The 13,369-nt window shown below is 38.8% G+C and overlaps 1 protein-coding gene across 3 annotated transcripts in view; it reads left to right on the top strand.

The window, feature by feature from the left end:
- SPI (BEACH-DOMAIN HOMOLOG A1) overlaps positions 1 to 11,845 on the top strand; it is a 99,542-nt gene extending 87,697 nt beyond the window's left edge. For 2 of the 3 annotated variants that reach the window (XM_089450114.1, XM_089450116.1), the window contains exons 16-19: positions 7,072 to 7,380; positions 7,487 to 7,793; positions 9,692 to 9,838; positions 9,980 to 11,845. In XM_089450114.1, coding sequence (XP_089306240.1) covers positions 7,072 to 7,380; positions 7,487 to 7,793; positions 9,692 to 9,838; positions 9,980 to 11,239 — 2,023 coding nt within the window. In that variant the 3' untranslated portion in view covers positions 11,240 to 11,845. Of the gene's footprint in view, positions 1 to 7,068; positions 7,381 to 7,486; positions 7,794 to 9,691; positions 9,839 to 9,979 lie in introns of all 3 variants that reach the window. The other variant, XM_089450115.1, reaches the window with a different exon arrangement.
- The last annotated feature ends 1,524 nt before the right edge of the window (positions 11,846 to 13,369 follow it).

Below are 13,369 nucleotides of genomic sequence, written 5' to 3'. Positions count from 1 at the left end.
TTCGGCAACATTGTTCTACTGAGGAGTGTAGGGTGTAGTTAACTGGCGTTTGATGCCATGAGTATCACAGAAGTTGGAGAAAGCAGAAAAACAAATTCCCCCCCCCGGTTATCTGTCTTAAGAGTTATGATATTACAGCCAGACTCTTTTTCAACTAAGGATTTAAACTTCTGAAAGATACTAAATACATCAGATTTATATTTTAGAAAATACACCCACATCTTTCTATTGAAATCATCTACAATAAGCAAAAAATATTTGCAACCAGTAATAGAAGATGTATGCATAAGACCACAAATATCAACATGAATTAATTGGAGTACCTTATATGCGCGCCAAGATTCTCCATCCTTGAATGAAGACCGATGTTGCTTGCCAGCGTGACAAGCACCGCATACTCCCAACTGCTGAGTTTGAATATCAGGTAACTCTGAGACAAGTTCCTCCGGAGAGAGCTGAGAGAGATACTGCATGTTTAGATGCCCATATCGCTGATGCCACAGAGTGCTGATGGGACAAACACGAGTTGCTAGAGCTACTTCTGGAGAATCTCCAGTGTCAAGAAGCCTGTATAGACCATGATCCCCTAGGCCAACAGCAACCGTAAGACTAGTGTCCCTATCGATAATGGAGCACTTGTGCGCAATGAACACTACATCAAGCTGAGGAGAGTTCCTTATAATCTGGTTGACAGACAACAGATTAATTTCCATACCAGGGGCATAGTACACATTCATGAAGATGAGTGTGCGCCCACCAGACTGAATATGAACTGTACCTTTGCCAACCACTGTGTACTCTTCACCTCCGCCGAATACTATTGAATCATTGAAAGGTGAGAAGTCAATAAACCAGTCACGCCTGTGAGAGAAATGGCATGATGCACCAAAGTCAATGTACCAGGCCGAAGACAAAGAATGATCTGAAGACCTTTTAGCCATAAAGGCGTAAAAGGCAGATTCTGTCTGCTCGGAATGTTCTGCAACATTCGTTGTCTGATGGGGCCCTCCCTGTTTCTTCTGTTCAGAAGCAATCCTCTGTCGGCAATCTTTCTTCATGTGGCCGAATTTGTGATAGTAATTACACTGCACATTTTTCTTCCTAGCAAGATCAAAAAGCTGAGAAGAACCTTTCTGTTGAAAGGACTGAGAGGACTGATATTTGGCAGCAAAAGCATTTTCTGAGGAGGCTGATGAAGCACCACTACCAAACTGTTGTTTCCAACGATCCTGCTGCATGAGTTTGGTGCATAACTCCGGAAACTTCAGATCAACATTAGTGGAGGTAATGTTGAGTGTTTCTATGAAGTGCTCATAAGATTTTGGTAGACTTTTCAGAGTGATGACTACCATATCTTCTTCCTCCATGGTCCGACCAATGGCTTCGAGCTGATCTCGAAGGTCTTTAATCCTGTTAAGATGTTCCTGTAGAGACATATGTTCGTCCATCATGATGGAGAACAACTGATTCTTGAGAAAGAAAGCTCTGCTCTTGTCGGATATCTCGTGCAATTCCTTCAAATGTTGCCAGATTTCGGCAGCTGTCTTGCCGAAAGGAATCTGTGGTAATTGATCATCAGTCACAGAGAGTTTGAGAAGCATAACAACCTCTCGATTTCGATCATCAAACTTATCTTGATCGGTACCAGCTGTACCAGGACAGAGCTCTTTACCCAAAATAAGCTGGTCAAGACGCCTATATTAAAAAATGGTCAACATTCTCTGTTTCCAGATGTTGTAATTGGTGCCATTAAAGTGTTGATTGCCTTCCAACATCATATTGGTTAGCGAGGCCATCTGCACGTTTCCCAAGACACAGAAAACAACAAAGGAGTCTGGGACAGATTTCAATGCAGATGTCGGTTGATCCGGACTAAATTTGATAAGTGCTGGAAACAAAAATCAAATCTGCTGACTTGAAAATCGAGGCATGAAAAACGATGCTCCTCGATTTGCTCAACGTTTACACACTACTCCGTTAATTAATTTGCCGTCCCTAATTCGAATCCCGCACGTTGAAGGTCGCGGATCGGCTAGTGAAGCTGATTGCAATAAATCCCGAAGGGAGTCGGCACTCCGTGGTGGGTTTGACCGGACAGACTGTGCTGAAGACCCTAGCCAATGCTGGGCTGATCGAATGGCTTGACAAGTTGCGCCCGCCTTCTGAAGACGAGATCTATGTCCTTAAATTGTCGGCCTTGAGAGAGGAATACGACAAGCACGCCAGACTTTGCTGTCAGATTCTGCTCAACCCGGACTTGTGGGGATGGTGGTCGCCGTTCACGGGCCACAAATTTCTCACTTTCTCCGGAGCACGGCACGACACGGTAGAGGAGGAAAGAAGAAATACAGAACAATACCAATGATAATCGTAGCCTCCGACTATGCAAAAATGAGCAGAACGAAAAAACGAAGAATCCCTTTCCCTCGCAGAAATCATCCACTTCAATTCTACGACTATGAAAAAAATTCATGTCCTGGAATATTGAATTGACGGTTTGATCAATAGCGTTGGATCAAAAACAATAACCGCTCGATTAAAAACTCGGTGAATGTGCCCAAAAAAAAATTTCAGACTCCTAGAGAGCGATTTCGAAATGCAACACAAAATTTTTCAAACAGTGAAAAATTATTTCGAAAAAATACCTAAGCTCTGATACCATAATCAATGAATGGATTGAATTGATTTACAAGGAGCTATGAAGCTCAATAAATAATACAAATGTATTTACATAGATAGAAACAAGTTTCTACTTAAGAAACAGAAACAACAAGTTTCATCTAAGAAACTGCTAATAAGACAGAAAATAGAAACAACATTAATCACTAAAGTAGCATTTTTCTAATAACTTCTAGGTGTAGTAGCTATTCTAAACTCATTCTTATTTCTTCCCTTGCTTCCACTATGGTTGGGGCTTTGAAGAATATTTCGATGATATTCAAGCATTTCCTCAATTTTATTTTTTGGTGTCGTAAGGCTTGCATCTTCTTTATATGAAATCTCGCTAACATAACCAAGACCTGTTTTGTTGTATGGTGATCTTTAACTGCCGGGAGTATTTCCTAACATTTGAGAACTTTTCAAGTTCTTGTTGAGCTTGTCTACTTTATTCTTTAATGACAGTTTTGGTTTCAAGCTTCTCACAATTTCCTTCTCTTTCCTTCAACTGGCTTTTCATAACATCTTCTGTTCTCTTAGCTTCTTCTAGCTGAATTTTCAAGGAAATCACTTCTTCAATCTTTCACTCTTGCTCTTTCATTTTTTGATCAACTTCTGCTTCCAGCTTCTCATAATCCTCAATCTTTTCCTTCAACAGACTTGTCAACATTTCTTCTCTCTTTTTTCTTTTGAAGTCTCAAAATAACTACTTTAGTTTCGTCAATGTTATGATTCTTCTCCTGAAGATTTTGCAATTGCTTTTTAAGCCTTATATTTTCTTTTTTGAGCTTGACTATTTGTGTTAGTGCTGCACCATATTCTGCTTCAAAATCAATGGTGTAACCTTCTTCTACATCTGACTCTCTCTTCTATTTGTCTTCATCTTCTTTAAAAGGTTCCGTATTCATGACTATGGAGGAAACTTCCTTTAGGGGTTTGGCGTTACGCGTTCTTAACATTGCCATTTGTGTTTCCATTTGTGTTTCCAAGGTCTACCTTCCAATTGTTAGGTTGTGTCTGAAGGAACCTGCTTTGATACCAATTGTTGGAAATACTGAGAGGCAGGGTGAATCAATATTTCATTACTTTTAACAATTTTCAGCTTTTAAAACATTTAAGTAACATAAATCATGAAACACAAATCTTTATATAAGAGACACTTATACAATTTATCTTTGTAAATCTTTTATAAACTTCCTTGTACAAAGTAAGCAACAGCTTACAACATTTGTAGGCACCGACCTACAGGAGATTGCAGTCCCTTAGTTGAGTATTAACTCGACCACTTTGTAGGCACCAACCTACAAGAGTTTTTACTTTCTAGTCCCCTGTTAGAGTAACAACTTAGCCACTTTGTAGGCACCAACCTACATGAGACTCCAATCCCCTAGCTGAGAACCAACTCAACGAATTAGTAGGCACCAACCTACTTTTTCGATTTCATCCATGGACCTATCAATACCGATTCTTGTTTTCCTTTGTTCAATGGCCTGCCACGGTCAACGTGCACAACAATTAGCTTTACTCTGCTTCATAACTGCTTCACAACACTGGTATTCCACTATGCTGGTCTTTCGTTGTTCCACTCATCTTCCAGATCTCACATTCCACGCAACAAGGTTCTCATTGTTTATATCTAATTGCTCAAGGGCACCGTTGTTGGAATTTTCAACAATACTGAGGGGGGTGAATCGGTATTAACAAGTTTTAAATTTTAAAAACTTGTAAATGCATTCATAGATACAAAGCAAAACTGGTAAGTATTTACGTGGAAGTCCAAAGTGGGAAAAAACCATGGAATGCTTTTCTTAATATATATAAAGAGCACATTCAAATTTATCAACACCAACTAAAAGGAAGCACCAACTCCCCAGTTTATTAGCACCAACTCCCTGATTTACCAACACCAAAGCTTGTACAAGAGTCAGTATTAGTCAAAGAAAGTCTGCGCTGTTGGAAGCTGCTCCTCTATCCTTCAGACAAGCACTTGGTTTCTTAAGCACGACTTTCTTAGCAACAAAACTTCCCTCAACAAATGAATTCTCGAACTTAGTGTCCTTATTTGCAGAACTCAACCTCAACGGACCCCAAACCAGGACTTAAACTTGGACTTTAATGCACCTAAATCAACCCTCAAGCAATCATAACTTGGCTTCTAGAACTTTGCTTCCTCCATAGGGTTCGGCCTCCTCAGCAGAGAACAGTGGTAGATCTTCAAAACAGACTTGAAACTCGCCTTCAAACACACCAGGATTTGGCCCTCAAAACAGGCTTCAATTTGGCCTTCTTTGTACCAAAACTTCGGTCCTGAAATTTGGCCTCAATAGGGATAGGTTACTACTCCCAGGATAGGCCTGAAACTTGGCCTTCCACACTGGAATTCGACCTTCAAAGGGGATAGAATTTGGACCTCATGAATAGGTTTGCAATCAATCTTCTAACCAAGACTAGAAACCTTAAAAAATTGTGCCAAAAATCCATCCAAAATAAGCCAAAAAACCTTTCCAAAATAAGCCAAAAACCCTTAAAAAATGTGCCAAAATTCTTCCCCAGAAAGTCTCCAAATTAGCTCTTCTTCACTTTTGGTTCATGAGGTATGAACCTCAAAACTCTTTTTCTTCACTTGTTTGAACATATCTGAACTTGCTTGAGTGACTTGAAATGCTTCTTCTCGCGCCTACCTATAGTGCATTTGGGGTCTAGACTGGGCCGACTTGTCCACTAGCTGGGCCGACATGTGCAACTGGTAGAATGTACAGTGAATATTCGAAAAATCATTTCTCCTCAACCTTGAGTAGTTAGAGGGAGTGCCATATAGCATTGGGAAGGTCTCGGAATAAGCTTGCAAACCATGTATGCTATACTTCCATTTGAGCTAGTTAAATGGAGTAAAATTCATTCAAAGATAGGGTATCCAATTGGGGCAACAAGAATCCGAAAACAATATTTCAAAATATGCTATTTGAATATGTAACTTTCTCTTTCATTAGGACAACCTTTGACATCAATGACATTTCTTTCAATAACTGTGACTTGACAAAGAATTAGTCTCATTCATTTATACACAACACTCTAACTCTATTATACCAGCTATATATACTCTGATTTATGAACCTTAGAGTATAAACGTGGAGACAACCCGAAAATCTTTGTCCCAAGAGATTGAAGCAAGTTCCCAATTAATAAACGAAAGCAGACTTTGATCTTCTTCAAAAGCAATACAGGAACCAACCTCAAAATACAAGCTCAGGTTACCCCACGGATGAGACCAACCCACCCTATTCACCCATTGGTTGGGAGAATAGAACTGTGGGCTTGAACCTCAGACTTGCACCTTGGACCTGCACCTTCAAACGTGCACTTCAGTCGGACTTACCCCGAAGTCTATACTCAGACCCACGCACTCTTTGCTAGTCTCCTCAAAAGAACCTGCATCTCTCAAAATAGCTCTCTGGTCACACCCATGTTGCTCCCACTCATTTGCTACTTCCTCGTTCACCTGTCGAATCAATTATGCAACCATACAGTATGAAATAGAACTTGCCGGTCATGCCACTTGCATGCCCAACCCACAGTCTAAACTTGTTTCAGAGAAGAGCTTGTTGATGCTGTCTTATGCTGGGCTGTTTCACTGGAAAGTTTCTCAAATAACATGTTTAGGTGTTGTCTTATGTAATTTGTTTTCCTAGTCCATTCATGGACATTAATATATTAATCAATCAAAGGTCTTCAATAGGTAATGACTTTTATTCTTCTTTTCTTAGGGAAGTAACCAAATAATGTGCACTTGGATTCACAATATATATATATTTTCCTTTGCCCATCCAGATTCCAATTACAGTGACATTCTCAGTGACATTCTGTCAGTAGTTCTTTTATGATTTTGTTTCTTCTTTGGATTAGCTGCATGTTTGAGTTACCATTTTCATTTTGAGTTCTGTATGTCATCAAATACCCATTCTATCAGCTACTGGATTTATTTTGAGACCAAACTATATGAAGTAAAGAAGTGAGTAGAGGTTCTTTTCAATGGAGGAACAATTTGGCTGCGTGATTCTGAATAATTGTCCTTGTGATGATGAATAATTGAATCTCCAGCAGAATACAATTTTTTCCCCTGAACCAAATATGCATGACACAAGGAAGTCAAATTCCCATCGATGCTATTGTCAACCTGGCTGTTACATTGGCCTGTGAAAGCTTATGGCATTTTAATTGTTCTTTTATGAGAATCGTGATGAGAGTGGAGCTCTCTAAGGTTTTGTCTAATGTGCTGTTGTGGTAGGGTTTTAACCTGCAATATTGTTGGTTGCAAGATGAATAAAATGTTTATGAGAATGGGCCAGTGTTAAGATCTTGAAACATTGGAGGTATTATCATAATTCTGATACTTGAGTTGCTTTTGATTAGTAGGTTAGATACAACCATATCGGGTTCATCAAAGCAGGAGAGTAATGAAGGGAGTCGTCTGTTTAAAATCATGGCAAAATCTTTCTGCAAAAGATGGCAGAATGGAGAGATCAGCAATTTCCAATACCTCATGCACCTCAACACTCTTGCAGGACGTGGTTATAATGACCTTACACAGTATCCAGTTTTTCCATGGGTACTTGCAGATTATGAAAGTGAAACACTGGACTTGACAAATCCAAGCAGCTTTCGTAAGCTTGACAAACCAATGGGATGCCAAACAGTAGAAGGGGAGGAAGAATTTAAGAAAAGGTAGTCGCCATTCATTCAAGTTTGTTAGCCTCATCCTTTTGAATATTATTAATTTGTTTTTTATTTGGGAAATGATAAATGTTGATCACGATGATATTGATTGCAGATATGAAAGTTGGGATGATCCAGATGTTCCAAAGTTTCATTATGGTTCACACTATTCAAGTGCTGGCATTGTTTTGTTCTACCTTCTACGCTTGCCACCTTTTAGTATTGAAAACCAAACACTACAAGGTGGCCAGTTCGACCATGCTGACCGACTTTTTAACAGTGTGAGGGACACATGGTTAAGTGCTGCAGGGAAAAGCAACACATCAGATGTGAAGGAACTAGTTCCAGAATTCTTTTACATGCCAGAATTCTTGGAGAACCGCTTTCACCTTAACTTGGGAGTAAAGCAGTCAGGAGAGAAGGTATCTTTCAGTTGGTCTTCATTATTCATGTTGTAACTGTTCCAGTTTAAGATTAATGAAATATGCATTTACAACATGATGAAATATGCGTATAAACCTCTTTCTCGATATATAGTTTAATGAATATGCTAAAGATTGTATGTATTGTGGTGAATGAAGATCTTTGTGCTCTTTGAAAAATTGTTTGTATATCTGTTGTATATTGAGTGCTAAGTTTTAGCTGATATTGGGTGGTGTTTCCTTCCTGTTAATGATGCCATCCTTTAAAAGGAATACAAGTCTTGTTTGCCCTTTGTTTCTTCTTTTTTAAAAGTTGCCTCCTATGAAGTGTGGTCTGGGATCAATTTCCCTACATGACAGACGGTAATATTGATCATTGATCTATTAGTGAACTGAAGTCTGCATTTGAATTCCATCTATGTGCTTTGGGTGAGTGTAGTAGACATATGTGCTGGTTTCAAATAACATCATGCTCATCTTCCCCATAAACCTCGTCATTGTTGACAAGCATTTCTAGATAACATTTCGTTGGTACAGAAGCCCTGAATATTGAAGGTGTGCATTATAGGAAGATGACCGATAAATGGTCACTGTATACTGGTTTTGACGATAGTCACATAAGGTTGTCTGAAGTATCTATATTTCCTTTCTCGCAGGATTGTCTCTCTACTCTAGAATTGCATGTTTCCTGAAGCATCCAATTTTTACCTGGGCATAGTTGTGGTCTCCAAAAGGTTCTAAATGTGGGTGTAATGCACGCATATTATTTTAGCTGGGGAAATGTCAAGTAATAATATAGGTCTCTTAAAAGACACTAAGATGTATCAAGCATTATTGAATAGGAATTTTAAAATGTTCAATAATATATGTTTTCTGAAGGCTCTGAAATAGCTGAACAATCTTCGGAATTTGTTTTCATGCACTGTCCTCTCAGGTAGAACAGTCATGCACGATTGAATAAGTGCGGTTGATTCAATTTCTGTTTTGATGAATTTTTGTCTATGATCTCTGCCATATGGTTTGAGTTTAATAGTTTGTTTCACGTACTAAGCACTATCATTCTTTAGTTGGATAAGGACAATTCATACCCTTATATAGCACAACCACCTTGAATTAGATAGGAACTCATGCTTGTGCTACAGCTTGACAATAGCATAAAATCTAATTTCTGAACTCTTGGAGATTGGTTTAGAGATCTCGGGAAGTGGATGGATTGGAGGTTGTTAGTGGTTGATGACCATAGCTTACGGCATGTCACCGCTGTCCCAACCATCCCTTTTTGTTAGTTGGCCCAGATGCACACAACATGGCACCGGGATACAGCAATCACAGGTTGGTCTCCATCTGAGAGCTTCATTGTTCAGGTGGTCAAACAATCAGTGTTGAACAAGGGCAGGCTTTATCTCTTTCGCTTCCAAATGGGGGAGTATATCTAGCATTGTATGTTTACTGGTATAAATCATCTGTCAGTTGGATGGTCTGATATAAATATTAGTCTATGGCTTTTAAAAGAAGAAAATTGTACTAATGTTCATTGCTTCCAAACAACCAAAAGCAATCAGTGAAGCAGTTCTACATGTGGCACTACAGTTAAGGTGTGTAAGATAGAATCCTAAAGCAATAAAGACATTCTTCTTAATGGGAGAGTTTGTGATGGAATTGAAGACTAATATTGTATCAATCTGTCACTGACTAATAGATCTAAAGAGTAGCAAAACCTAGTGTAGAAGGCACCCATTTTCACTTGGTGCTTGTAAATTCTTGATGGTTGGAGTATGTATAACACTAAAGGCATATTAGTCAGAATTTTCGCATTTTAGTTCTTATTGTTTGTTTGGCTTGTGTAATCAATTCATTTTTTGATAGCTACATGTTTTGCTGTATTTTTTGCTCTTCAGGTTGAAAATGTTTTACTGCCTCCTTGGGCAAAAGGGAGTGCCCGGGAATTCATTCGCAAGCACAGGGAAGCTTTGGAATCTGAATATGTTTCGGAACATTTGCACCACTGGATAGACCTTATATTCGGATTTCAACAGAGGGGAAAGGTAAATTACATAGTATCTCTAAATTATATAATGATTAATTGGCAATTTGGCACCATATGCCAGTTACATACTCAAATGAAAGCAATTTTGTGGTGAGGTTTAATGTACTACTGATATATTAAAGTGTCATCTTTTTGACAGGCTGCTGAAGAAGCAACCAATGTTTTCTATCATTATACATATGAAGGAAGTGTAGATATTGATTCTGTATCAGACCCAGGAATGAAGGCTTCTATTTTGGCTCAGATAAATCATTTTGGACAGACTCCCAGACAGCTCTTCTTCAAGCCACATGTCAAGCGGCGTTGCCATCAAAAACTCCCTGTGCATGTACTCCGTAATTCCAACATTTTAGTAGCACAGGAAGTTCGAAAGACCATATCCTCTGTTTCTCAGATTGTAATTTTTCATGAAAAAATTCTCGTGGCTGGTCAGAACTGCTTGCTCAAACCTAGGTCATACACCAAGTACATTTCTTGGGGTTTTCCAGATCGTAGCTTGCGTATTATTTTGTATGACCAGGAAAAACTTATTTCAACTCATGAGGCACCTCATGGTGGCAGTCAAGTGCAATGTGCAGGAATTAGCCGTGATGGAAAAGTTATAGTAACTGGCAGTGATGATGGTGTGGTTTTAGTCTGGCGGCTGCGGAAGGATGGTGTTCGTGGTCAGCGCCGTTTACATTTGCAAAGGTCTTTGTGTGCACACACTGGAAAAGTAACATGCATAGCTGTTTGCCAACCTTACAGTTTGATTGTTACTGGATCTGAAGACTGTAGTGTTATTTTCTGGGACCTCATCAGCCTTGAATTTGTGAGGCAGCTTCCAAAATTTCCAGCGCCAGCTTCAGCTGTATATGCAAATGAAATGACTGGTGAGGTGGTAACAGCAGCTGGTACTATGCTTTCTGTATGGAGTATAAACGGTGATTGTTTAGCTGTTGTAAATACTTCACAATTGCCTTCAGATTTTGCTATCTCAGTAACAAGCTCAAGCTTTTCAGACTGGATGGAGACAAATTGGTATATAACTGGTCATCAGAGCGGTGCTGTTAAGGTCTGGCACATGGTACATGTGACTGAGGAAGGTGTTTATAGAGAAAATCAAAGTGCAGGTTCAACTTCTATCAACAGTGATACATCTGCTAGAAGCAAATTATCGGATTCATTTGATGGTCTGGATGTTGGAATCACAGTGCCTGAGTATCGTCTTATTCTATTGAAGGTTCTTAAGGCGCATAAACAACCTGTTACAGCAGTTTATCTCTCAAGTGACTTGAAGCAGTTACTTAGTGGTGATGCATCAGGCCGCTTATTGTCATGGGCATTGCCGGATGAGAACTCAAAGAATCCTACACTACAAGACAATCAAGTAACGCTTTCAAAGAAAAATGTTTCATAAGAACTGCTAATGAAAACAGCATTAGTAGATTTTTGTTCGGTGGATGTCTATCTTGGCTTTGTCCTATTGTCACCTTTTTTGGAAACTCAAAGTCAGATCTTTGCAACACCACTTTAAGAAGATGGCTATTGCAGTATTCAGGGATTGTTCTGGATGAATTGGGTTTCGCTTTCTACAGTTCAAGGGACCTGGTAATTCTCCATGCTGATCCTATCGGAAGAGATGTAACGTGAGTTCTGCAGAATGAAACTCGGAAATTCTGTTTAGATGATTGAGAGGTTATTGGGTAAAGGAGGTCTATTAGCTGATGCAGAAGTTATGTTTTTGGAGGCTAAGGAGAGAGAATTATGTTTGTTGGATGTCTTCAATATGTTTGTAAAAAAAATTATTTCTCATTTAAATTATTGACATCGTGCTAACATATGTGGAGAATAGAATGGGCTGTTCAAGGTTCAGGAAGCTCAAAGTCTTGTGGAATGTCCAGACTCCAAAGTTGTACAATATAAGGGATGGCCAGTTCTGCGAGTTCCACTTTTCACATTACTGGTTTATTATCTAATTCTTTAAAAGGGTGTAATTCAACGCCTCTTTTAGTTTTGGTGTAAATTGGCTGCTTTATGGGGGATGAGCCTGTTGTAATGCACTTTAGTTTTCGAGGGCTTTCATATGACTGATTTATGTGTCTATTTGTTACCCCCAACTCACATAGGTAGATGCAGAGAAGAAAGAATAAACATATTAATGCCCACAGATGTCCTAAAATGGTGGATTGTATGTAATACAGCAAGGGATAGAACAAGGCATTTTCAGTTTAAGTTAAAGTCAACATGCATAAATACAAAATTATCCACTAATATAACTTTGGAGCAATAAGAAATCTATTCATCCTTTTTAAACTTATTTATAGCACCCCAATATCTATCGTGGATTCTGTTTAGAGATTGTGAGGTCACGGGGTTTCTTGTTTAATCTTGGGCAGTGCCCTAGCAAGGCCCAGAGGAGTTGATGAGGTGGTTAAGGTTGATGAGCAATCTATACTATCATTCAAGATATTACAGGTAAGCAAATCGTGATAAGACATGGATCAGGCCTTTGAGGCCATACAGCTATCATCATCATCCAAAGGTGCTTGATGCTCACATTTATTGTCCCGTAGTCTGGGTTGAGGAACTGCACAAATTTTGCAACTGAAGAAGAAAAGTTCCTACCCAATAGGGTTATGGCCTTCTGACTCTTATGCTAGTAAAGGATGCGAGGGGACCGATAGCAAACTGAAAAAGACTAATATATCGCTTTGATATCAGACACTGGTAGCCAACAGTGGTACCATCGTATATGGTTTGGAAATATTTGACATGGGGAATAATGATTCGCGACATTTTTCAATACTCGTTGAAATCTTGGGATAAACTCTTAGCTTGGGAGTTGGATGTTATAAATATTTCTGTCTCCATCTGGAAAATATTTGACATGGGGAATAATGATTCATGACATTTTTCAATACTTGATGAAATCTTGGGATAAAATCTTACTTTGGGAGTTGGATGTTATAAATATTTCTGTCCCTATCTGTCATCGAGCATTTGAAATCTCGTTGAAGTAAATAAGTGTTTTCTTGCTGGAGTTTTATAAAAAAATGCATATGAATTTGCAGGTTCTGTATAATAACATTTTATTTAGGAACCTACCTTTATGAAAAATGTTTTACCCGTGGCTCTATCTTATAAAATACACGTAATTGTTGCATGACCTTGTGCACATGGTCAAACTAGAACCCATTGACAATACATATCATGATTATTCGGTGTTTTGGGCCGCCTCATAATTAGCATTACACGTAATTATAAAATACTTGTTTTAGCGTGTTTTCTGATTTGATAGGAAGATGCGTTTTGACAGTTTGAGAGGCTCAATTGAGATTGCTAACTCTAGTTACTCAAGAGGGCATAGGACAGGTTCTAGTGGAACACCTTATTGAATTCAACCATTGTATTTCTTACGCATTGAAGAAGTCGCTGCATAGCATGATAAATCAGGCCAAGGAAAGTGGATAATACTCAAGTTATTTTGTTGGTTACAGATTGTATTTTGATGGAATGGATTCAGACAGTAGTCATTCATATTGTCTTC

Source organism: Pinus tabuliformis, chromosome X (genome assembly GCF_031772625.1).
Source record: "Pinus tabuliformis cultivar Carrire ecotype Pingquan chromosome X, CPIR1, whole genome shotgun sequence".
Lineage (NCBI taxonomy): Eukaryota > Viridiplantae > Streptophyta > Pinopsida > Pinales > Pinaceae > Pinus > Pinus tabuliformis.
This window is presented reverse-complemented; position numbering and strand designations above follow the sequence as displayed.